This window comes from Furipterus horrens, unplaced genomic scaffold, assembly GCF_987537825.1.
Source record: "Furipterus horrens unplaced genomic scaffold, mFurHor1.1.pri manual_scaffold_1, whole genome shotgun sequence".
Lineage (NCBI taxonomy): Eukaryota > Metazoa > Chordata > Mammalia > Chiroptera > Furipteridae > Furipterus > Furipterus horrens.
The window spans coordinates 7,773,615-7,798,374 of NW_028327171.1; the positions used below are offsets into that span (position 1 = coordinate 7,773,615).

Sequence of the window (24,760 nt, forward strand, 5' to 3'; positions counted from 1 at the left end):
GCATGCGGAGAGGGGACAAAGGTCACTAACCAGGGCTGGGTGGGACTGGCCCTGATCCTCCCCCTGAGTTGGCTGTGTTCTTCACAGAGGCCACTCCACCCGGTCTGTTTTTCTAATCGGTCAAAGGACAACCAAGTCCCTTGTCAGAATTGTGAAGATAAGCAGGGTTATAAAACCTCTGTGACTATAGGTAATTGTTATTTATGGTAATGGTCATTGGTCATTGGCAGGTAAAGTGACATTTCCAAGTATGAAAGTAACTTACAGTGACAATATTTTAATGACTATTGTAGCACCTTTTATATTTCCAAGGTATAAACCTTTGTGGTTACTCCGTGGCCATCTAAGACACACCAAAGAGGGTTTAGGTGTAGAGAGAGAACAATTGGTATTACATTAAGTTATGAGACTACGGTGTCAAAAGAGAAGAAAATATTTAGTCTCATTTTGTTGTGCAGATATTTAACATAGTAAACGCATAACAAGTAGCAGTGACAAACTAAGTGAGAAGATTTTAAATGAACACAGCAAATCATTCAGCTGAAATGATTTAAATCACTTAAAGGCACAAAATACAAAGAGTTGCATTTTTGAACTGAAAATGTTTTATTGCTTGTAACCTTTTTAAAAAAATAAATCCCAACAGCAGTTTTATGTTTGAGATTAAGCAAATTTAAAGCTTTCGATGTTAGCTTTAAGACAGTAACTCTTATCAGATACTAAATAAGACAAACTGAATATTAAGTTGCATTTTCCATCTTAATCAGCTGTGGAAATTTTCTTAATAGACAAAGAAATCGTATCCATTATCTTGTAAACATTCGTATTCTCTGAAACGATTGAGCTCACTACAGTGTCAATAATTTCTATGAATGAAAACCTTTCATCAAAGCATAGTTTCACTTCTAATATATTTTAGGTAAAAATAAAAATTGACCGAGTTAAAGAAAAATATTAGGTGAATAATAGTGCAGGTTTTGCATTTCGGACGTGGAGGGTGGCCGTCTGAGATGTGCCAGGGTGGGCTGTACAAGGTGATCTAGACAGAGGGGCGCCCAGCAACGCTGAGGCCAGGTGGTCTCACGGAGCTGGAGGCCCGAGGGCCAGGCGCTCAGACCAGCTACCCCGCCGGGAGCGCCCACGGGAGGGGAGGGCCGGGAAGTGCCAGCCGCCAGGCTTTTGCGGGCGTTTTCCCTAAGAATTCTTAAATCCGCCTCCTCCGGGGACAGCGCCTCTGTCGTCCAAGTCTCCCGGTGCGCCCGGCTGTGAGCGGGTGTCCCCTTCTCCACAGAGCCACTTAGTCACCTCGCGTTGACCCTGCGAGCAGGGCGGGGGTGGGGGGGCTGCCTTTGCATCCCACCGTGGGGACGGGACAGACCCCGCTGGCCAAGGAGAAGGCTGGTGCGAGGACTCTCCTAGGCGGGGTCCCGGCGCCGTGACCGTGGGCGAGTTTGCTGGTCCTTGAAATGGGGGAGAGGGGTCCCTTCCCACCATGGCCGTGGGGGTCCAGGGAGACAGTGCGCCTGGCCTGTACCGGGTGATAACAGTGCCGCTTATCTGTCACTTCTGGTGGGCGTACTGCTGCGAGAAGTGTCCCCCCACCTCTGTCCTCTCCAGGGTCCCGAGAGCCGCGCGTCCCCGACCCAGCGCTCTTGGCCAAGGGCTCACTTAGCTCCTGCAGCCAACCCAGGACTGACCCCTTGGAATAAAGCCAGCGCCTCGGAGGTCCTCCCGCTTGATCAGCCCACCGGGAAGAGGCAGTGGGGACCTTCTTCCGCGCCCCGCCCCAGCCCCTCCTTCTGCCCCGCTCCCCTCCCCGCCCCCGGCCCGGCCCCGCCCCTGCCGCTCCTCCGAGTCCAGGAAGCCTTGCTCTCCTCGAAGGCCAACTCCTGCAGCAACTTGTAGGGCTGCTTTTGAGAAATTCCTGCATGATTTGAATGCTATTTGCTCCAAGAGCATAACTTGTCCGGTGCTGCCATCCTGTACTCATTAATTCTGAAAAAGAGGTTTGGGAGAACAGGCACTACAAGCAGGATCCCTGGCAAGGATTTCCAGAGCCACCCCTGGGGCTGGAGGAGAAAGGACGGGGTTGGGGTGAGCGGTACTGACTCCATCTTCTAGCTTTTCTCAAGTGAATATTGACTTTAACCTAAACCTCCCTTTTCAGAGATGCCTCTGCACCGTGGGAGAATACTGTACACTTTTTGTTGCTTTTAAGCCACCCAGTGAGTATACTTTGCTATGGCAGCCCCAGGAAACTGATGCACCCCCCCTAGATCCATCTCTAGCACAGTGACAAAGAGTCCTTATTTCATCCCAAAACAGGAGACGCTGATTTTCTGCGTCCTCTCTGGTCCTGCTGACTGTAGCTGACCAAAAAGCTCAGACTTGTCAGCCTCCAAAATCACATGGAGTCAATTCCTTACAATAAACAAAACAAACACACATCTTATTGGTTCTGTTTCTCTGGAGAACCCTGACTAATTTCACCTTAACCCCGCTTTCTAAAGCCAGCCAGTCATTTTACCGGCAAAGCTGGTACACTCGCCATTTTGCAGGCTGTGCTGTGATTTCTATTTTATTTTACTACTATTTTTTAAGCCATTTCTGAGCCACTCCAGTGAAGAAGGCTGATGCCGCTGCTCAAGGTCCAGGGAAAGCATATTCAGGACATGAGTCTACCCTTGTCTGGACAGGCCCTCTGACAAAAACAAGTGGGGAGGTGAGGTTTCCTCTTTTTGCAGCTGAACTGGGCTGCATTAAAATGATCTTAAAACAAGGCATGTGAAGGTCGGGCTGGCCTCCTGCTCTGCTGGGTGGGGAGCATGGAGAGGGCTCAGCTTTTACTGCTTCCTTTTCCCACCACCACCTGAGACGAGCTTGCCCCCCCTCCCGCAGCCCACCCCCGGGTTGTCATGTCCACCTCAAGGGCTAGGAGCCCTGCCTGCCCGTGGTTCTGTCAGCAGGGTCCCTGCTATCACTGCTCCAGATCTGACATTGCCAGCCAAGACTTCTCTTCCCAAGATGTCTATTTAGAAAGGAATTCTCCTTGGGTACTTCTCACACACACCCTGGTGGCTCTGCCAGATTCTCAATGGGGTGGTGCCACAAGGTGGCCACCTGCCATCTGTGGGCCGAGCGTGAGAACTGCAGCCGTGGCTGCTGCGGAATCCGCATGGCCCTACCAGTGAGCGAGCCAGCCAGCCACACAGTCACTCAACAAATATTTGTGGTGCCCGTGCTCTGGGCCAGGCACAGCCCTTGTCACAGATGGCCCTGCCCTCCTGGGCCTCTCAGTCCGGGCCCCAGAAGCAGATAGCAAGGTGCAGCAGCCAGGGCAGCCCACGGCATTCCAGCCCTGCAGGCCACCAGGTCTCTCGTCTTCGTTTCCCCCTCTGAAGAATGAGGACGGTGGAACGAGGGTCCCTACTTCATAGAACTGTGAGGTTTAACGTGTGGGAACAAGGTAGCATGTCCTCAGAACAGTGCCTGCATGTCCCATGCCCTGCTCCCACGTCAGCTCTGACTGCCTTTCTTCTCTCAGCTTCGACCGCTTTCCTGTGCTTTCAGTAATGGACTGACAACACCTAATCTTCCATTAACCCCATCTGGTGTATTTTACAACTAAAGTGGACGGATATAATAATATCAAATTATATTCAGTGAAAGAGCAAGCTACAGGCATTTACATAATGAGCCCCATTTTTGTTAAAATAGTATACAATTTGTAAAAGCAAATGACTAGAAGAAACCCAAGTCCCTATCAGTGGGGCACTGGGTGAATGATCATCACTCAGAGACATGAAGGAATAGTATGCAGCCATGAAAAAGGAGAACGCTCTCTCAGTGATCACAGAGGTCCCTGTGAGTGAAGCAAGGTGGAGGAAAGGACAAGTATACATTGCTGTTTATCCAAGGCAGGAGGGAACAAGGAAGGTAGCCAGCTCTCTCTCTCTGTCCATCTGTCTATCTACCTATTATCTATCTACCTATTATCTACCTATCTTATTTGCTTCTATTTTAAAAGTAAGCATTTGGAGACTAAGACAGAAGTAATTTGAAGGATACCTATGGGGATGGAGAGTGGAAGAGCCTGCCTCGTTTCATAGATTTGACTTTGGAAACCATGTAAATATTTTATATACTTATAAAACAAATTAACTTTCAAAAAGCAATCCCTAAACATCAGAAGTAAAATAAGAAAAAAGGACTAATGTGAATCCATTGGGTGGCCTGACCAACCAGAGCACAGCTATGCCATCCGGCTTTAAAACGTGGAAGTTTCAAAGTCGCTCCTAGTGGAAAATTCACGAAGGACAAAAAGAACTACGAAAAAGAAGAGAAGTCTTCGAGCTTTTCCGGTGTTCATGCCGCAGGCGGTATTATTTGGAGTCTGGTGCGTATGTGTGACGGTCAGAGTCTGTCTTTCCCTCCGTCGCGGGGAATAAAGAGTGGTGGTAGGGAGAACAAGAGCCGTGGAGCTCTGACCCGAAAGGGAAATCATCAACGCAGAATAATCGGCACAATTAAAAAAAATGGATAATGTGGATATGCTGTAAGTTGGGCTGGTCGTCCACAGTAATCCAAATTCATATTCAGGGGCCTGCCCTCTGTTCCTCCTCTGTGTCTTCTGCCAATTAATCTTATGTAAACACAAAAGCCCCATTTCTACCAAAGTCACATGTATTGTTTAATGCAGCCACAGGCTGTTTGAAGCACGGAGCCGTCCAGGACCTACCGCGTGTGTGTATCACAGCAACAGAAGTGAAAAGTGGTAAGAAAGAAAACAGGGCGGGAAGGCGGGATAGCACCCCATCTTCTCACACCCTAATCTCCCACCCCTGTGGGTGCACCCGCCTTCAGTCACCCCCATAATATGATTTCATTTCTCTTAGGTAAAGACCTAGAAGCAGAACTGCTCAACTGTCAGGGAGAGAGGTATGTTAACTTTCAAAGATACTGACAAACAGCTCTCCAGGGAAGCCAAACCACTTTGATCTTCACCAATGCTCGCTGTGTATCTATATACAGGCACGATGCATACTCATGTGTGTGCACACATGTACACACATGTACACTAACTGTGCAAACACAAATGTACGCATGCACATGCCTATATACACATGTACAAACGGGTGCAATACATATGTGTGCACATTTATACGTGTGTGTGTGTGTGCATGAGCGTGTGTGTGTATGACTTAAAATATTTGATACTGCCCTGACTGGTGTGACTCAGTTGGGAGTCAGCCCCCCGAGCAAAAGGTCACTGGTTCAATTCCCAGTGAGAGCATATGTTTAGGTTGTGGGTTTGATCTCTCATCGGGGCGTGCGTGAGAGGCAACAGATTGATTCACATTGATGTTTCTCTCCCTCTCTTTCTCTTTCCCTTCTCTCTCTCTAAAAATAAATAAATAAAATCTTTAAAAAATATTTGATACTAAATTATGCCTTTAAGAAGTAATACTAATGCAAACATCACAGTGGTTGCTTGCAGAGGCTTTTGTTTTGTTTTGCAAATGGAAGGGTTAAAATCCAGAATAACAAAAACACATTTTTACCTTTTCCAGAGTAGACTACTATGAGTGACATAGCTTTTCTCCTGAAGTCTAAAATCTCCATAAAGTGCCCCTGGTCAATCCTAGTCAGGGCACGTGCAAGAATCAACCAATGAATGCATAGATAAGTGGAACAACACATTTTTCTCTCTCCTCTCTTTCACTCCCTTTCTCTCTTTCTAAAATCAATCAATAAAAAAAAAAATTCTATAAAGTGATCTGTGCTTATAGGAAAAATACAGGAAACTAACTTACCACGCATTCTCGCCCAGTTCCAAAGCACTCTCTTCCTGACACAGTATTTGCTGCAATACTGATAATATGTGCTCCACAACTAAACATTAACTCACCAGTAAAGTATGGTTTAGTGAAAGATTGTTAAAGAGTGTAACTAATATTTTCCTTGGAAATCTACAAGATATAAAAGCAAATAGAACGCAGCCCACATACAGAGCAAAGAGTTAAGTACAGATTGGAGGAACTTAAATAAAATAAAATTGCAATTAAAATGTGCAAATATAAAATCACAATAATAATCAGCAAATATAAATATTTCAGAAGACATGTCAACCTATACTCTATGTACTAATGTTAAACACTCATTTGCAAAGACAACTTAAATGAATATTAAAGATAAAAATCTAGATAATAATAGAGACTTCTGGCCAAGATGGAGGCCTAGACAGACACGCTACATCTTCCTTCACAACTAAGAAGGAATACAACTACCTCAAAACTAGAGACAACCAGAAGTTCCAGAAAATTGAACTGCACGGAAGCCCAACAAACAAAGACATAATGAAGAAATACTCATCCAGACAGGTAGGAGGGGCAGAGCCCAGACAGAGAGGATGCAGTGTGGTGGCAGCAGCAGCAGCAGCAGCGGCAGGCTGGCAGAAAGCACAGTCACATGTTTTAAAAAATCAGGAGGGACACCTGGAGAGTGTTCCCAGCACCAGACCAGACCTCACAGCTCAGGGTTCCAGCACCAGGGGAAATCAAGCCTCATTGCTTCTAATTGTGCAAACCAGTGGGGTTTGGGGTGAAGGCAGGAACTGCTGGTCTCTCAGCAGAGTCAGCTTGTTTAAAGGGTCCCCATGGTCCTATAACTTCCACAGACTCACCCACTCTGGGAACGATCGCCAGGGCACAGCTAGAGAGGTGCCAGCCCCATATAGAAGTGGGAGAAGTGCCTGGAAAAGGAGTGAGTGCTGAGCAAGAGACATTGTTCCCTCTCACACCCCTCCCCTCCCTGCACCACAACATGGTGCAACAGGTTGCCCTGTACTGACAAATACCTAAGGCTCCGCCCCTTACAACATAACAGGCGCAACAGCTCTACCTAAGACACAGAGGCAAACAAACACAGGAGCCTGTCAAGATGAGGAGACAGAGAAGTATGGCCCAAAAGAGGGAACAGATCAAGGTTTCAGTGGGAGAACTAAGCGACGAGGAGATAACCAACCTAACAGACTTAGAGTTCAAAACACTGGTAATAAAGATGCTCACAGGCTTAACAGATATGCTTAAGTAGGGCAAATGCATAAGGGAAGAAGTGAAGGCTATGCTAAATGAAACGAGGAGAATCCACACAAAACCAATGGTGAAGGGAAGAAAACTGGTGTTGAAATCAATGATTTGGAACATAAGGAAGAAAAAAACAGTCAACCAGTACAGAATGAAGTAAGAAGAATTGAAAAAAGTGAATAGAGGCTTAGGAACCTCTGGGACAACTTTAAACATGGCAACATCTGAACCATAGGCGTGCCAGAAGGAGATGAGGAAGAGCAAGAAATAGAAAGCTTAAATGGAAAAAAAAAAATGAAGAAAAACTTCCTAAATTTGGCAAAGGAAATAGACATACAAGTCCAGGAAGCACAGAGAGTCCCAAACAAACTAGGCCCAAGGAGGACCACACCAAGGCACAACATAATTAAAATGCCAAAGGTGAAAGATAGAATCTTAAAAGCAACAAGAGAAAAGCAGACAGTTGCCTGCAAAGGGGTGCCTATAAGATTATCAGCTGATTTCTCAAAAGAAACTTTGCAGGCTAGAAGAGACTGGCAAGAAGTATTCAATGTGAAGAAAAGCAAGGACCTATAACCAAGATTACTCTATCTAGCAAAGCTATCATTTAGAATGGAAGGGCAGAGGAAGTGCTTCCCAGACAAGGTGAAGCTAAAGGAGTTCATCATCACCAAGCCATTATTATATGAAATGTCAAAGGGACTTACTTAAGAAAAAGGTCACAATTATGAACATTAAAATGAAAACAAACTCACAACTATCAACAACTGAATCTAAAAAATAAAAACAAAATCCAACTAAGCAAACCAGAATAGGAGCAGAATCATAGATATGGGGATCATTAGGAGGATTATCAGCTGGGAGGAGGAACGGGGAGTAATGGGGAAATGGTGCAGGGATTAAGAAGCATGATCAGTTGGTACAAAATAGACAAGGGGATGTCAAGAATAATATAGGAAAGGGTGAAGCCAAAGAACTTATATGCATGACCCATAGACATGAACTAAGGGGGGTGGGATTGCTGGAGGGAAGGGGGTAGTGGTGGAGGGGAGCAAAGGGAAAAAAATTGGGACTATTGTAACAACATAATCAATAAAGTATACTTTAAAAAGATAAAAATCTATTCTGAAATGCTAACTATAAAAATTTTGAACTTGAGGTCTGTGTGAGATTGTGTTGTGTGACTGTATGGGTGTTCGTGTTTGTGTGTGTATTTGTGAGCGATGGGGCTGCATAGAAAAAAATATTTTCTTGTTTCAACTGATGTTTTCTATGAGAAAGGCTTCCTATGAACAGGGCCCCCAATTCTGAATGCAGAACTGAGCAGATTTTATTATGGGTCGTGAGAGCCCCACCATTTACTCTGATCTTAAAACGTGCTACACATGTGTTCTTCCTATTTAGAAATGGGGAAATCAAGGATATTCTGGCCCTTTCTAATGCAATAGAGATATTTGGGACCAAGCAGCTAATAGTTTATGAGAAAGAACCTCAAGCCTCCACATCAGGACAAAATTAGGGAGGTTCCTAAGAGTTAATGCTTCTGAAGAATAGTGCTTAAATTCTTTTCTTGCTATTGTACCCCGAGAACCCAATGTCACACTGATTCCTTACAGAATCTGAAACTGTCCCAAGTTTGTTAACAAAAAAGAAATTTGCCAACCACAAGTTACCCAAAGTTGTGATAAGATATGAAAGACAAATGCCTATAAAGTCATCTCAGGTTTTTGGTAAAATGTCTTTCCTTACCCCTATATCAGAAAAAGATCTTCAATAGCATAAAGATGTCAAGAAATTTTTAATCTAGGATGAAGCTGTTCATTGGATGGGTATCCAAAAGTAAATGTATTAAGCTGCTAAAAAAAAACCTGTGAACTTTAAATGAATTAAAAACAATAACCATAGAAAATATGCTATTCTCTTTAAAAAAAAAAAAACCCAAACCTTTATTCTAAAACCTTCCATTTCTGAACTTCTATTTTCCCTTTCTTAACCATAAGTAACACATATTCTAAACCTTTTCTAAAAGAACTTCAAATCGAAATACAATTAATTGAAAAAAGTGCTTCTGCCAGATCGCACAATGTGTTTTCACAGTGTCTGCTGCTGTGAATGCAGCAGACAAAGGCATCTGTCTGTCTGGATTCTGAGCCCACCTGACGTCAACATCGATGTCCTAAGAATAAGACTACGTTGTGTAATGACACAATGACAATGTCACAGTCTTGTCCATTCAGTTCAACTCTTAAAGAAGTTACTAAAGACTAACCTGCAAAGATTGAGTAGTTATCTGACAACCACCCAGAACAGTCATATGTCCTATTTACATATACAGAATCATCACTTAATTTCATATTCAAAAGGAAGAACCAATTTAGAGCATATGACTACTATTCCAAAACCTTCTAAACTTCCTACTTTGCATCCTAATTGAACCCAACCACAGGAAAAAATATATTGCAAGAATATTTCATCTGTTACAAGAAAAAAATAGCAATTGACTTATTATCTTCCGGAAACTATTGTTTCGCAAGATCAAAAACTTCTATTTTTGGAAAACATTCCTGGACCAAAAGGGCAAGCCAGAACATTATCCCCAAGGTGTGTCCTGAACAGGTGCCTTTGGTTCTCTTTGGCCTGACCCTAAGGGCGCGTCCTTGTAGATTATAAAAGAGCTCCTTCAGCTGGGCCATGGGATAAAGTTAACAATCCTTTTTGCAAGGCCATGCAAATGTGAAGGATTATTAACAGAAGCAATATGTACAGCTGTTATCTAGTGGAGCACTCTTTTACATCAACTTAAAAGGAAGAGAAATGGAAGTCATACGTGGAATATGGTGCCATTCTCTGTCTAGTTCTGAGGGGACTGTAATGACTGAAATGGTCACTGCTGGTACCTGCTCTTCTAAAGAACCAGAAGAGACTAAGAAAAATGTGCAGCACGGGGGCCCCCAGGCCCCCGATATATGCAAACCCAGTTTAGTATTTAAAGTTTGTAAAATACACTCAGACTTGATGCTTTGGATGCCGGGCCAGTTAAAATTTTAAATTCCCCTGAAAACCTGGTCATCAGAGAAATTCTGTTCAAAGTGTATTACATGCTCAGAGAACACATGAAACCACAAGAACAAGAGGCGATGCTCACAGCATGAAAACAGCGTAGTACTGACGTGTGTTAAAAAACAGAACCTGCAGTGAGCAGGAGGCAGGGCTCCCTTCGCTTTATTTGTGACAAGAAGCCAGTCGGGGCTCTGTTTTTGAGCAATGTTCTTTGTACAGGATCTTCTGGGGCCATTGCGCATTGCCCCACAAGCCACCCTTTATTCCTGTGGGTAGACACGTGCCACCACAATGATGAGACATGGTCAATGTTGGTTTGTCAGAAAGTGACGTCACCATTTTCTCCATCCCAGAAAAGCGAGGGCTTTTAAAAAGTTCTTAACTCAGTGATGTTTGTGAACTTCATCACCAAACAGAGTACAATGGTCAATAAATTCTAGAAAATCTCTACACACTTAAGTCATGCTTCATGGAGGTAAAATGATTTGGATTTTCTAAGCCACTAGACTTCAGCCACACACACACATACACACCCAGACCCTTAACTAGAATATGCACAATAACCCCTGAGGGTGTACAGCCTACATGTGGAGACCCTGAGGCTGAGAGCCAGGGAAGAGGAAGTGTCTGGAAAAATGTCAGGGGACCCGGGCCGGCTGAGGAGTGAGCTCGTGTGTTTACAACGTGAAAGGTTATTAGACATCAGGCTATAATCAGCTCTTCATCCTTTGTTGCTGTTGTTCTGTTACGGCAGATTCAGCGAGAATAAACCATTTGGAGACAGTGGATAAGGAAAGCAAAGGGTTTATTGCCAGCAGCCGGGCCGAGACCAAGTCTCCAAAATGGCGCCGACCCCGAATGGGGTTTAGGGCAGGGTTTACATGGCGGGAAAGCAACCCTGGCAGGAAGTGGGGGTGGGCAGCTGCAGGTGGGTGTGTATTTGACATCTGGCAGCAACAGGGACAAGGTTTACGGGGTTATCTTCAGTCGTAGTCAGCTGCTTAGCCAGATTCTCTGCAGGACAGACAGCTCTGCAAAAAGGCCGGATTCTCTGCAAGAGAAAAGCCTCAAAGAGGCAATTACTTAATGCTAGCAGCAGACATTGGCAAATTTTTACGGGCCTTAGGCAATGGGACCCTTAGGGGATGACTGGAATTCCTTACAAGGAATGGCTGCAGCCCCTACAGTTCCCCATGAGCAGAACAAGAGGAAACCATCCCACACAAGGGTGCTTCTGGATGGGACACTTTGAAGGTTGTCGCTGTGAAATGTCTTCCACTTGCTCCATTCATAATAAAATAAACCATGCCTCGGGGACTTACACTATGTCTCGGTCCTTGGTTTGGAATAATGGCACCAAATCGTGGCTAAGGGCTATAAAATGTGAGTTGGTCCGACTTGAAGAAAAAGAAGCTTGGCTCAGCTGAATCACTGGAGCCCGGAATGAGCTGTCCCCCTGGCCCCCAGCGGATGTTCGCATAGCAGCCTGCCCTGCCAAGAAGAGGTGCCAACGAGCCTCGCAGAGTCAGAGTCTGCGGCTGGTGAATAATCGCCTTAATTATTTAGGCTTTGACGCCACTTGAAGGCAGGTATGGGGTGGGGGTTAATTACAGCCAGAGTGGGAGGCTGGCTTATGGGAGCCACACAGAACACAGTTAGGAGACAGTCGAGGCATTTAGTTTTGTTGTTGTTGCCTTTTAAGTTAAAAAAACAAAAACAAAAAACAGGTCTCTGGTTAAAAAAAAAAAAAAAAAGAACCGTTTCCACATTTTTTGGTGCCACATTTAAACACTGGTTATTTCGGGGACATTTCTGCCGAATCCTGGTGAAGTGCTCTCAAGCAGGAGACTCAGAATACACTTAGTCTGGCTGTCGACCAGACTTGTGTGGCCCAAGCAGGGGGCTAGAAACTCCTCAGAAGTCACAATTTTGCTAAAAGTACTCACACTGTTCTCAACACAAGACACCCAGGTCCACAAACATGACATCACAGATTCATTACAACAGTGTTTTGTCATGAGCCCCACTCATGGGCAGCGGGGCTCCCCTTTTGTTGAGAGACCTCATGTCATCTTCCAATGAGATGACAGTCACCTCCCAATGAGGTGACAGCTCTCCGTCTCAGGGCTCGCTGGGGGATTGGCCGAGGTGATGTTTGTGGGTGGAGGCCCAGCTGCAGCCATTACTCTTCTTACTCTAACCTGATATAAGCTGGACATTTAAGGATGATTTGTTTCTGTTCTAGATTCTTCCTGCCGCTTACGAGACATACGTAAGAGCTGAAAAGATCTAGTCACACACATTTCAGCTCTCAGATTCCAAAGATCTAGCACAATCAATGTCCAAACTACCAGAAAGATAACCAAGTGCAGTAAAGAAAGATCTCTTCTAGGGACAGCAGGGTACTACGAACATGAGGCATGGGTAACTTTTGTTGCGATGGTATTGTTTGGAAATTTCCATTGTTCCTTTCTCTCATCCATCAAGACTCTTTAAGAGCCTGGCACAGGGAAGATTCTGGAAAGTAGTGTAGGAAAGATTGGGATGTTTGGGGGTGATCACACTGGATCAGAACTTTCAAATGTCTCCTGAAGAATTAGAAATTTTGAGTGATAGTTCCAATTGGATAGAACAAATTGGGGGCTTTTTTTTTTCCTTTATTGCTTCAAAGCTTTGAAAGTCAAGGAAGCATGTTTCCCCCAACATTTAGGATTAACATAAAAGGCGGTGGGAGCTCTTCCTTTCCACTGTGTATCCGAGACAGGTAAAGTCTTTTTTCTTATTTCCCAGAACCATGATCTCAGATTTTATGTTTTGCTCTTAGAACACAACATGAATAATTCTCACCGCCTCGATACCTTACGATACTTATTACATGGAAAACACAAACCACACTTGAAATGGCCTGGCATTGGCTACCAGGCAGGTCCACGATTATTCCCCAGATAAATCTATACACCGACCCTCCAGGCTAGTCACCGTACTCCTGGGCGTTTATCCTACAGAAAGGAAAACTTACCTCCCCACACATATTAATACACCAGTTTTCATAGCAGCTGTTACTCATGATAGCCCTGAACTGGAAACAACCCAAGAATTCCTTCGGTGGGTGAAGGGTTAAACAGACTGTGGTCCATCCACACAATACACAGCAATGAAAAGGAACCAACAACTTGGGTAGATCTCAAGGGTGTTCTGTGCAGTGAAAAAAAGCCAGTCTTAAAAAATGACATACAGTAGTCCCTCACTTATCGTGGGTATTACATTCCAGACCCCGCCGCAAAGTAGGAACCTTACATTTATTCTACACTCTTAAATCTACATAACTTTAACAGCATACATATACAGTACCGCAAAATCCCGCGATATAGCGAAAAATCTGCGATAAATAATTAAATATAATAGTTTTAAAAATCCCACGATACAGTGTGGCCGCGATAAGTGAACCGCGACATAGTGAGGGACGACTGTACTTAGTATACTGACTAGAGTGGTAGATACACACACCAACACCAGTGATGAACTTATACAGCGTCTAACACACAGACAGATACACACACACACGCACACACACACACAGCCCCTTATGCCGCTGTCACAGAATACATAGATGGGGTGACTTATTAAAAAAAAAAATCACCCAAATATATGTTTTCAGTTTGGTAGGCTGGAAGTCCAAGATCAAAGTGTTGGCAGATGGTGTGTCTGGTGAGGGTCCACTTTCTCGCTGTCCTAACGGGCGGGGCGGGGGACAGGGAGCTCTCCGGGGTGTCCTTCATAAGAACACTGACCCCTTATGTGAGGGTCGCCTTCGTGACCTACCCATCTCCCAAAGGCCCCATTTTTGTGGGCAAAGCTCAGGAGGGGAGAGAAGCTCTGGAGCTCAGGCCATGCTCCGGATTGTCACACAAGGGGACGACTCAGCAGCATTCCGGAGGAGTGACCGTCCCCCGAGAGGAACAGGTCTAATTCAGCCAGTGCGAGATCCCGGTCCTCCATCCTCCCTCTTTCCGGGGAAGTGTGCTGGGCTGGGCTCTCTGTGAAGACACGGGTGGGTCTACGTCCTGTGGAAAGGACACCTTCCCCTGTGGGTCTCCTGTTTCCGGAGCAACCGTCCACGGGGAAAGAGCAGGTCGCGTGGCTCCAAGGCAGTGCCGATGCGGAGGGCCCGCCACGGGCACCGGGGACTGCGGGGCCCAGGGAAGCCTCCCACGGGGAGCAGGGGTGAGCGGGACGGCTGGTCCCAGCCGGCTCGTTGTCTGGGCAGCTATGGCCACGTCTGGATAACTGTGCTGCGTCCCCAAGCGAGTATGCCCCTTCACCCCTGTCACTGCAAAGCAAGGGCCCCTTTGATACTGATGCACTCAAGACACATAAAAACTGAGGAGAGGAAGAGGCTGGGGGCCCCGCCATCTCTCCCTTCCTGTTTTTAATGAGCGTGAAAGGACTGCTCACCGGTGGGTGCACCGCACAGCTGTCAGAGAGCAAGTTGCTCCGTGGGGATCCCTCCTCACCGAGAAGCACAGGGTGTGGAGGAACCCAGTGTGGGTGGACAGCGCTCGCTGCCGCCACTTCCTGTGGATACTCTGAGCGGCTGGCCGCACGCGCCCATGGGGAGGTGCTCGCCATTTGCTGAACGTTAAATGAAGGAACCCTTCGCTGGCCAAATCAGCCGCGCCCCGATGCTCTGGAAGGTACGGTAAGTGTCTCAGAGTTCAAATCCTTATCAGGTTGGATGACATTTCAGGTGCCTCAGAACTAACTTTAAACTAACCATCCCTGACAAATCAGAACATATCATTTAATATTTGGCCAGTAAGGGATCACTTCAGATCGCCGGCCCAAAGAAATGCCTGGATTAACTTTTCTCCTCTGCCTACTCATATTTTTTAGTGTCTGTTCTCTTTTTTTAAAAATTTTTAATTTTATCCTCACCCGAGGACGTGCTTATCGATTTTAGAGAGGGGAAGGGAGGGAGAGAAACATTGGTTGGTTGGCACTCGTACGCACCCTGACCCGGGACCGACCTTGCAACCTAGGCATGTGCCCTGACTGGAGATCAAACCTCTGAGACCTTACTGAACATTTCAAGTAATCCAAATGTTTGATGGGTTCCAGATTGCAGAGAAATCAAAATGTCATCGTTGGCGACAGGAAATATAACTGTTCTTGAAATACATAAAATACATCAACTACTTGGAAAAGGCAGTTTGAGAATGGGCCAGCGATTGAAAAACACAGGTCACAGCACCTTTTATTTGTCATTAAACAAACTGATGGGATACGAAATACATTCAACTTCTCCAGTCTCAATGCCTTTCAAAATCCAGTGGCAAAGTCACCAACTCACTGCCTCGAGCTGGGAAGCCATGAACTTTACGCCTTTGGACACTGTCGCTGGGAAAAAAATGTGCTCAATCCACGAATCTGCCTCCCACACCCAGATTCCCCAAAGCAGTTTCCCGTGAGACACAGTGAGGTGGTCCCTGGCCCAGAGAACACAGCCCATGGGACAGTCCCCTCCTGACTGCGGAGCTCAGAATTCAGGCGTCTGGACTGGGGTCCAGCTCAGCAGGCTTCACACCGTCTGCAGCCCAGAACTACACAACATTACGGATTCACAGGCCCAATATAAATTCTCATGATTTATTAATTCAGAATAATCAAGATGGATTCACAGAGCCCGGTGGCCACAAAGGCTTGATCTAATGTCCTCTTATGGGCCCAGCTGTGCATCTGGGATCAGTTAAAAAATTAAACATGTCCATCAGTAAAGAGTGATGCAGGCACAGGGCCACCTGCAGCCGATGACTCTGGGCTGATGACCTGGTTTTCTGCTCCCAGTTTCTCAAGGGCACGTTCAGAGCAACTGTCTTAAGACAACCAGAGCCCATTTTGCCTGACATCGTCACCCTCATAAGGCCAACCACGTCTGCAGAAAACTCAGGAGTAAATTTCATTTTTATTTGGAGCGCTCACCTATTTAACAAGAAGTATTATTATGCACCTGTTATCTAAATAAACAGTGGTAGCACACCAGGCCACACAACCTAAATTAGGTTCTTTAAAAAACATCTGATGCATTCTTACTCTCGGCACAAAAAACAACTTCTTTAAAAAAAATAAAACTGTGATTTAAAAGGCCTTTGTTTCATAGGGAAGGATAGGGATAAATGATAGGTGTTTAATCATGTTTGGCTTTTTTTAGTTAGTCATCCGCCCTTTATGTTCTGCAGATGCAAAAGAAATGGTCAGTGGTTAAAAAAAAATATATCTCAGGAGCCCTGGCATTCTGGATGATTCCATGGATTCCTGGACCCCTTCTCTTTCGAGAATGGAGACAATATTTTAGAAAAATCTACCACCCCTCACCAGAATCCCTTCGATGAAACTATTATGTAAAAAGCAGTTAATTATGTACATAAATAACATAAAAATAATTATCATAAATTAAAAAGTCGAACAATCTCCCACAGTCCATTCATCTGAGGGGAGAGCTGTGAGCGTCAGCGAGCCGTGTGGGCGGCGGGCCCTTGGACGGACCCCCTCCCTTCACAAAGGTGTGTATTGCACAAAACAGATTCCAGCCCCGCCCTCCGAGTCTTCCCATCTGGAAGAAAGTGAAGGGCTGAGCACATCCATCTTGCATAACAAACTGTCCTCGGCCTCCCTGGCCATGTCGGGTCACTCCGGCCTCGTTTACCCACCATGGCCTCACCCTCAGGACTTCCCAACGGTCTCCCACATCGCAGCGGGCCTGCGGACGAAGAGTGATCAAGGACGACATAAGGCAAATTTACCTCTTCATCTCGGACAGCGTGAACAGAAATATGAGGGGAGCAGGAATCCAATGTCCCTCTGTTTCCCCGGCTGAGCAGCAGGAGGCTGGCTGGCTGCTGGCGCGTGTCCGCCTCACCCACCCGCTCTGAGGTGGGCGCACACGTGACGGGCGTCTCCCCGGGACGCAGAGCTGGTTGTCACTCGGCACATTCATCAGGGGTGTCAATGATGTCATTATTGCCCGGCAGGACAGAGCAGTGTCACATTAGTTCAGAAGAACGAGGCTTTCTAGGCTTATTCAACATTGTTACAGAAAATTGGTCTTGAACCACATCAACATTTGGAACTAAAGTTAAGACAGAAAGAAACATGAACTTCTTGCCTCTTCTTCAGTTCAGGGGACTCTGGCTGAGCCTCAGTCATGACGAATACACGCGATGGCAGGGAGTCCACAGCCAAAGGGGCCACCAGCGGGGACAGCACAAGGCTTCCTTGTTGCACACAAGTGTGTGCCCCTCTGCCCTGGGGCCGCTGTACAGAACTGGACACAGACTTCGTCCTACAGTGCAAATGACTTCAGCGCATCAAAAAATAAAAACAACATGGCCACTACGAGTCTTGAATACATAATATATGCTTGAAATAAAATCTTTCAAAAAGTGAAAAAATGATCCTGAAAATCAATCCATGCATTAAATTACTAAGAGACCGTCGGGCCTGCATCAGCGACCCCACACACCACCTTGCCTGTAATGAGCTCGAGGCCAGAGGATCCCATCTTCTTACACGTGGTGTCAAAGTTGTGAAACAAATTCCACTCAACTTAGACTTCAAAGAAGAGACTCGATGTTATTTGAACTTCCACCTGCTCGCTTGCAAAAAATACCCAGAAGCGAGGAGAAAGCTGCATGTCACAGCGGCTGGTTGCCACGTGCGAAGACTCTCTCTGTTTTGATGCAGTGACTGAGCTCTAAAGGAAAAATATGCTCCTAATAACATAACACTTGCCTCTTGTGATCCTGCTTCTCTTTAGGTGTCACCGTCCTGAGCCCGTGCCCACCAGACCCAGGGCTGCTGGGAAGGCTGGGGGCATGGCCACGGCCACAGCCATGGCCACTGCCCGGCCTGGCCTGGCGGGGACGGTGCCTGTCACCTGCTCGCGCCTACGGCCGGCCTGCCAGGGCTCACCTCCCGAGTCAAGCTGGCAGACCATAATGGTTGCTGAGGGATTTGGAGATAATTCTGCAGAAGCTAAGTCAACCTTACTTACACTGCCATGTATGATTTTTCTGCTGTTTGGTATCCAGCAAACAAACCTCACCCATAAGCAGGGGACCCTGTCTGAGGTCCCCTTTGCGAGTCGTCTGCCAGGTGCCTCAGTAGCTGTACATCTGCTGTTGCTGCTCAGCCTGCACCTGGGGCGTTGCCGCCTGCGGGGCAGGGGGCTGGGGCTGCGGGGCCGGCAGCACGTCCGTCTGGGGCACGGCCCGCCACGTGAGCGGGTGCTGGTCACTGAGCTGGCTCCCCAGGGGTGTGATTGAGTTGACCAGGGTGGTCAGATTGATGAAGTGGGCCACGGACTGCGGGTTAGACGTTTCCGGCTGGGGGTGCAGCTGGAGGTCGTTCTGGCGGTTGTGCAACATGGCGGAGCCACTGACGGTGTCAAAGGTCACGGTCAGGATCGAGTTGTCCAACTGCAGCTGACGTTCCGGTGTGGTTAGGTGTCCAACAGCCACCGGCTGGAGGTTGGTAAACTGAGTCCCGGCTGCCGTGGTGATGGGCGTCATGGTGATGTTGGTCAAGCCGACTGAGCTCGATGGAGTGGTCACATTTGGGTCACCGAGAGTCACCACCACCTGGAAGAGCGACAGACAATGCAAAACAGTTAGTTTCTGTAAAATGGAGAGTGACAGATAGAGGCGGTGCTGTCACGCTGGAATAAATGTGGGTCCAAAGGGGAGAGGCAGACCACCTCTGGGTGAAAGATTAAGTCAGTTCATTTTGTCCTGAAACAATAACTCAAGTGGAAAAAGAGAAACAAGATACAGACATACTCATGGAGGCCACTGGGTGGAGCTGAGAAACACACGATCTCACTGGCCAGAAAACAATAGAGAAGCGTAATAATGAGAAAGACAGGAAGTATAATCTTCACTGTATGCTCACGCTTCCAAAGTGCCTTGTGGTTGGTCAATGACAGGCGCGACCAGAAAGCTAAAAGGGCGAAGAACACATTGGTGGTGCTAACAGATAATAAACAGCAAAGAAAGCAGCTTGCTTTCTCACGTAGCGGGACGGGAGGCCAAGTCAACGCAGATGTCTGTGCAGCATCAGACACACATCTGGGGGCCTCGCACCAAAGGGAGGGAGCCTGAGCCGGCTGGAAGGCTCCATTAAGGGGAGCAGACTGGCTGGCCACGTGCATCCTCCCCTTCCTCCAGCCCCCTGGACAGTTCCTTTGGTTTGCTGGGTCCGCTCTCCCTGATGGTCAGTGGGTGCATTGGGACCCCATCCACCATGAAGGGACGCACTTAGGCTGTTTACAATCTCCGGATTCCCAGCCAGGGAGGCAGCTCTCCTGAACACCCAGAAGGTCATGCTGCTATTCACCGTGACAAGTGTGATGTCTAGGTCTACAGCGGGAAACGCTTAGGTGGGAGAGGGCGCAAGTGAAAAACGGGATGTTTGCAGACGGCTCCTGCAGGCGTGTTAGACAGGGACAGGAGCGGGTACACAGGGGCTCCCGCGCCAGGGGCGTGTCCCACACAGTGACAGGGCCCTGACCGCAGCACAGGAAACAGCGACCTGCTGGATGCTCTGCACGGCAGAGTCGGTCTCGTCGCCCACGCCGCCCGTGAACGCGGGCTCCTTCTCCGAGTACTCGCTGAAGGCCGCGTCCTCTGGCACCGGTGCCCCCGCCGCCTCCTCCTCCGGTTTCTGTTTCCTCTTGTGACTTCTCCTGGTGGCTTTCACAGGCTTCCCTTCTGCCAAATCTTCCTGCTCCAGACCCAGTTCAGGCTGCAGGGAAAGAATCGGGTCAACGGGGCCATGGCCCCATAGTGGCCGTCGTGGTCCCAGCATGGACCCTGGACACACTCCAGGGTCAGCGGCGAGGCTCTTGGGTCACCAAGCCGCCCCAGGACACAGAGTGACCACAGCTTATCTGCTTACTTGCATTTCTAAAGACTGAGGCAAGTTTCAGGGGGTTTTGCTAAATGAAGCAAACTACTCACAAATCGTATTTTTAAAAGCTATATTTTGTGCTGAAATATAAACAAAAATATAAAAAACAAAAATTTTAAGGCACCATTTCAACACCGATGAGCTCAGCCTGAGGCTAAAAATGCTTTCACATCAGCCTCTCATCCCCAGAACCAATCTTGGATCAAAACGGGTCTGACCACAAAAACTAGACAGTCATCTCCTTTGGGGACAGCAAACAGGGCACAGCCATGATGGCGACCCAAATGGTACCCCACACGCTTCTCTGGGAGCTGGTACACCGTGGCCGGTCTTCTGACCCCTGCTGGGCTCACTCAGAGTCACAGAAGCCACTGGGCAGCGGTGGCCAGCAAGGCACTCCCCTCTGGCCACCCACCGACCTCCTGGACCTCTGGTGCCACACCCTGGGACTTGGTGCAGCCCAGTGGCAGCCTGCCAGGGCATGTCATCCCAGGGCTGCCTGTGTCACGGCCGGCCGTGGCCTCTGGGGTATCACCGGCATTGTCACGCTCACACGGCACAACCTGGCACCTGGCACTGTGCTCAAGACGCCATTTCAAGAGAAAGAGGTATAAATGCGATCTTAAAGTAGCTCAGAGTGTGACATGTTCTCTTTATTATAAAAGGAAATTTTTGTAAAAATACTGACTAAAAGTTCCCTTAAAAAGTAAGTTCATCTAATACAGTTAGAGTGAATTTTCTTATCAATCTAATTATGCTAAGTTTTTCTGAAACCATCTGCGAGGGGTGATTTTAAGGGTCTGCTTGGCTGGGCTAGGGTGCGACCTGTTGGGTCGAACACCAGTCTAGAAGTTGTCGTGAGGTATTTTATAGGTGAGATTAACGTTTATGTCAGCTGACACCGAGTAAAGCAGATTGCCCTCCGTCGGGGGGTGGGCCTTATCCAATCAGGTAAGGGCCCTCCGAGAAAAGACTGAGGTCCCTGGAGGGAAGGGGAACTCTGTTGCCATTGGCCTGCAGACTTGACTGTGACATCAGCTATTCCCTGGGTCTCCAGCCAGTCCTCTGCCCTGCACATTTTAAACTTACCAGCCTCCATGTCACATAAGCTGGTTCCTTCAAGTTCTAGAAACTTACAGAAATTAAAAGGCTCTTGGGGAGAAGATGGACCAAAAGGACGGAGTGGGAAACACAGGTGAGATGATGAGAGGCATGAACCCTGGGGCTTCCCAAATGCTCCCACCACCTGTCTGCATCCTGGAGGCCCCACCCTGCAGGAGTCTTCGCACCCAGAAGTCCCCGTGGGACGCCCACCCTGCAGGCTGCTCTGTGCTCACCTGCACAATGCCGATGGAGGAGGCGTCAATGGTGGTGGTCTCTGGGAGGTGGTCCAGGTCATCGATCCTCACGGCCAGGACCTAGGGGAGAGCACGGGGCAGTGAGCTGGGGACGGTTCTCCGTAGTCCCTCATGGGCATCCCCTGTGTTCCTGAGCCTGCTCCACTCAGGACTGACCTGGGAACCTTACTTCTGGATTCCCACCCAGGCCTGCGCACCCCTCACACCATGCGCCCTCATTGCAAGCGTCTGCAATGCTTTTGCACGTGCAGGGTGTCCCCCCGAATCTGCCTGGGCATCACTTCATGCCCACCTACCAGAGCCCAAGCAGGGCACACTGTGTTTCCTCCCCTCTTTGCCCACACTAATGTGTTTTCAGGAAGCAAAATTTCAGTGAATCTTGTTTTCAGATCAGCATCCCACAAGGAATCACCAAAAATGAGACCTTTATACCTTAAACACTTTACTCTTTAACTTGCCCCGTGGTTGGGTACTCTCACCCCCACCCCACCTCTGGAGCCACCCCACCCGGCCCCGAGGGCACAGATGTCACACTGTGCCTCCCACCGGTCACCAGAACCTGCCCTGAGTCTCGTCCCTGCTACTGTGATTAGTTAAGTGAATCAAAAGCATAAGGGAGACCATGGAACAGGCATGCAGAGAGGATGAACACTAAAAAGGCACAATGAAGGCGAGTTGCTAAAGAAAAGGGAAATCAGCTGTGAAAAAGTGTACAGGATGAGGGAAAACTGTAGAAGTCTGTCCGTAGGGGTTCTTCATCCAAACAGCTTTGCTAGTACCGACATTTCTGCTCAACTAAAGCAAACACCGCTGGGAAATTATGGACTATGCATCGTGGGCGTGGCCTCCTTAGGAAAGGCAGTAGGGAAATGCAGCTTCGCACTGATGGGCTGGGGCCGTCTCTGACAGGACTGCAAACAGAGGGGCGTGGATGTTTCCAGTTCACATAAATCCTGACGGTGGCACTGAGGACCCAAGTGTGACTGGAATGCTGCAAAACTGACGAAAAGCAGCCAGATGCCACTGACGTGCTTCCTACCACTGTCGCCGCCACCAGCATCAGCACCATGACCATGCCCATGACCATGACAACCCGCCATCACCAACACCAATGCCCTGGTCACACAGCCCAGAAGCTGACGCCGACAGAAGAACGACCACAGACACAGGCATTGGCTTTGCTCTTATTAGGAGATGAGACCAGAAATGAAAAATGCTTTTTGTGTTTTGATTTTTTAAATGTAGCACTCATTCAACCAGGAAGATCACACCATGAAGCCATTCCACCGTATCAATTCTGAAAGACCCCAAATAATGTGGATGTAGCTCATGCCCAACATCTGAACATGTCAGTCTGCCTCCAACACCCCCAACCCCGGGCCTACGCACAGCCAAGAGACGGGCTGTGAGGTCCATTGACCCTGTCACCCAGCCGGGCCTCACTCCACAGCAGAGCCCCTCTGAGTCCCTGCCTGCCCTGCCCGCTGTCACATTCTCTGCCTGATGTCACCTCTTCCACATCACCTGCTCTTCCCTGTAATTACGTAGTCACGTGCCTGCTTCCGTGTTCCCTTTGTCTCCCACCCAGGACTGTCACCTCCAGGAGGGCGGGGCTCGCCCTGGTTGGCTGGCTCCACAGTGCTCACCACTAGCAGGCGCTTACTCTGTATTTGTCTGAACCAATATAGAAGGACAGCGAAACGACCTGAAGGGCCGGCCCAGAGAGAACAGCCTGACGGCTGGAGAGAAAAGGGGCTGAGAACAGAGCTGACGACCGAAGAGCCACTTTCTCTACCCTTCATCTGCCAGTCGCCCCCTTCCAGTAGCCAGGTCTGCCCGGCGTGGGCATGCTGGGGCGTGGGGGATGGGAACACACTGCCCCCACCTGAGATGCAGCCACAGAAGGGGATCCTGCGGAGTGATCAATCAGGAAGTGATCGTTACCCCCAGCAAGAGGATTCGCTGGGTGAAGATGTCTGCTGAGTCCCTCTGTCCACTCAGCAACGCACAGCCGGTTGGCAAACACGGACTTGCACACGCTTGTTAATACCCGGAACTGCAGACCCATGAAGTAACAGAAAGGTTCCGACTCCACACTCCTCGGGCGCCCACTGGGTGAGTCTGCAAGGCCTGCTCTGAGCCCTGGGCCGCTGTCAGCTTCAGGGAGGGTCCCGAAAACACTGGCTGGGGGAGGTCTGGGGGAACCCCAGCTCCACGTATCGGAGTATGCGGGCCGGGCCCCCAGAGGACTGGAGAGCTGGTGACCCGCTGCACTGCTGGAGTGGGCTCCAGGAGGAAGAGCTGCACGCATCCCCCCACGTCAGGGCAGGCCGTGCTTTTATAACGGCAAAAGAACTTATGCTCATGAGAGGAAATTCCTCAGCGTGGAGCCAAGGATGAAGAAATGACCCGTAACTTCACCCCTAGGAGAAAACCGCCGCATACTGTTTTCTCGCTTTCTTTCCTCACCTGTCTCATCTACGTTGTGAAGGCAAGCGTGGCAGGCACCTAGGCAGCGGTGTGGTGTTTGCTGTATGTACTCACACAGAGCATCCTGCTTTTTTTTACAAGGAGCGTTCCACAATTTTATTTAGAAATCTGTTTAGAGAGTCAGGCACATTGCTAAGCCATCACTAATTTAACCCATTCCCCTTGCTTGGCATTGAGGCGTCCAAAGAATCATTCCTAAAGCACTGGAAAGCCCTCACGCTGCCCTCTGGAGGACACCCACGGCAGAGGCCACTTTGAACCTAAAAACCTCCTGCTCAGTCCGCGGATGGGGGCGGCGCCTGCTACATTAGCGTCTGCATTTCTGGGACTCAGTGAGGGCGAGAGCTCTTTCCTGAGCTTTAACCACACGTGTTTCTTCCCACAAACTGCCTCGCGCGCATACACTGCATTCCTCATGTTCTTCTCACTGAATGCTCATCACCTCTAATAACAGAGGCGGTACCTGCGGACGACAGTAATATCTTACACACGTTTGCCAGTTTGCCCTTTGCATGTTCCTTTAACTGCATCAGTTCTAAGTGTGATGCTGTTTATGGAGTCAAATCTACTGATGTTTTTGTTCACGATGCCTTTCGTGGCTTTTACGCTTGGAGAGTCTTTCCCTTTCGGTGGTCGGAGAGCTATTTACCTGCATTTCCTTCTAGTTTTATTTTTCAGTTTGCTTCTTTTTAAAGCACAGTGAAGTATTTAATGCCCCAGGACCTTCCTTTAGATCAAGCTTCCAGGCAAGCCGTGGTCTTCTTGCCTCTACAATTTCTCCCTCTGGGCTCTCAATGCCACCCT

At 48.1% G+C, this 24,760-nt stretch overlaps 1 protein-coding gene across 1 annotated transcript in view; it reads right to left on the reverse strand.

Moving 5' to 3' along the window:
* Window positions 1-15,373: 15,373 nt before the first annotated feature.
* Window positions 15,374-24,760, reverse strand: part of PRDM15 (PR/SET domain 15) — a 44,455-nt gene continuing 35,068 nt past the window's right edge. Inside the window, exons 21-23 of the mRNA XM_090271030.1 lie at window positions 21,446-21,526; window positions 19,731-19,943; window positions 15,374-18,781 (exon numbers count right to left, since the gene is read on the reverse strand). Coding sequence (XP_090127156.1) covers window positions 18,302-18,781; window positions 19,731-19,943; window positions 21,446-21,526 — 774 coding nt within the window. The 3' untranslated portion in view covers window positions 15,374-18,301. The remainder of the gene's footprint in view (window positions 18,782-19,730; window positions 19,944-21,445; window positions 21,527-24,760) is intronic.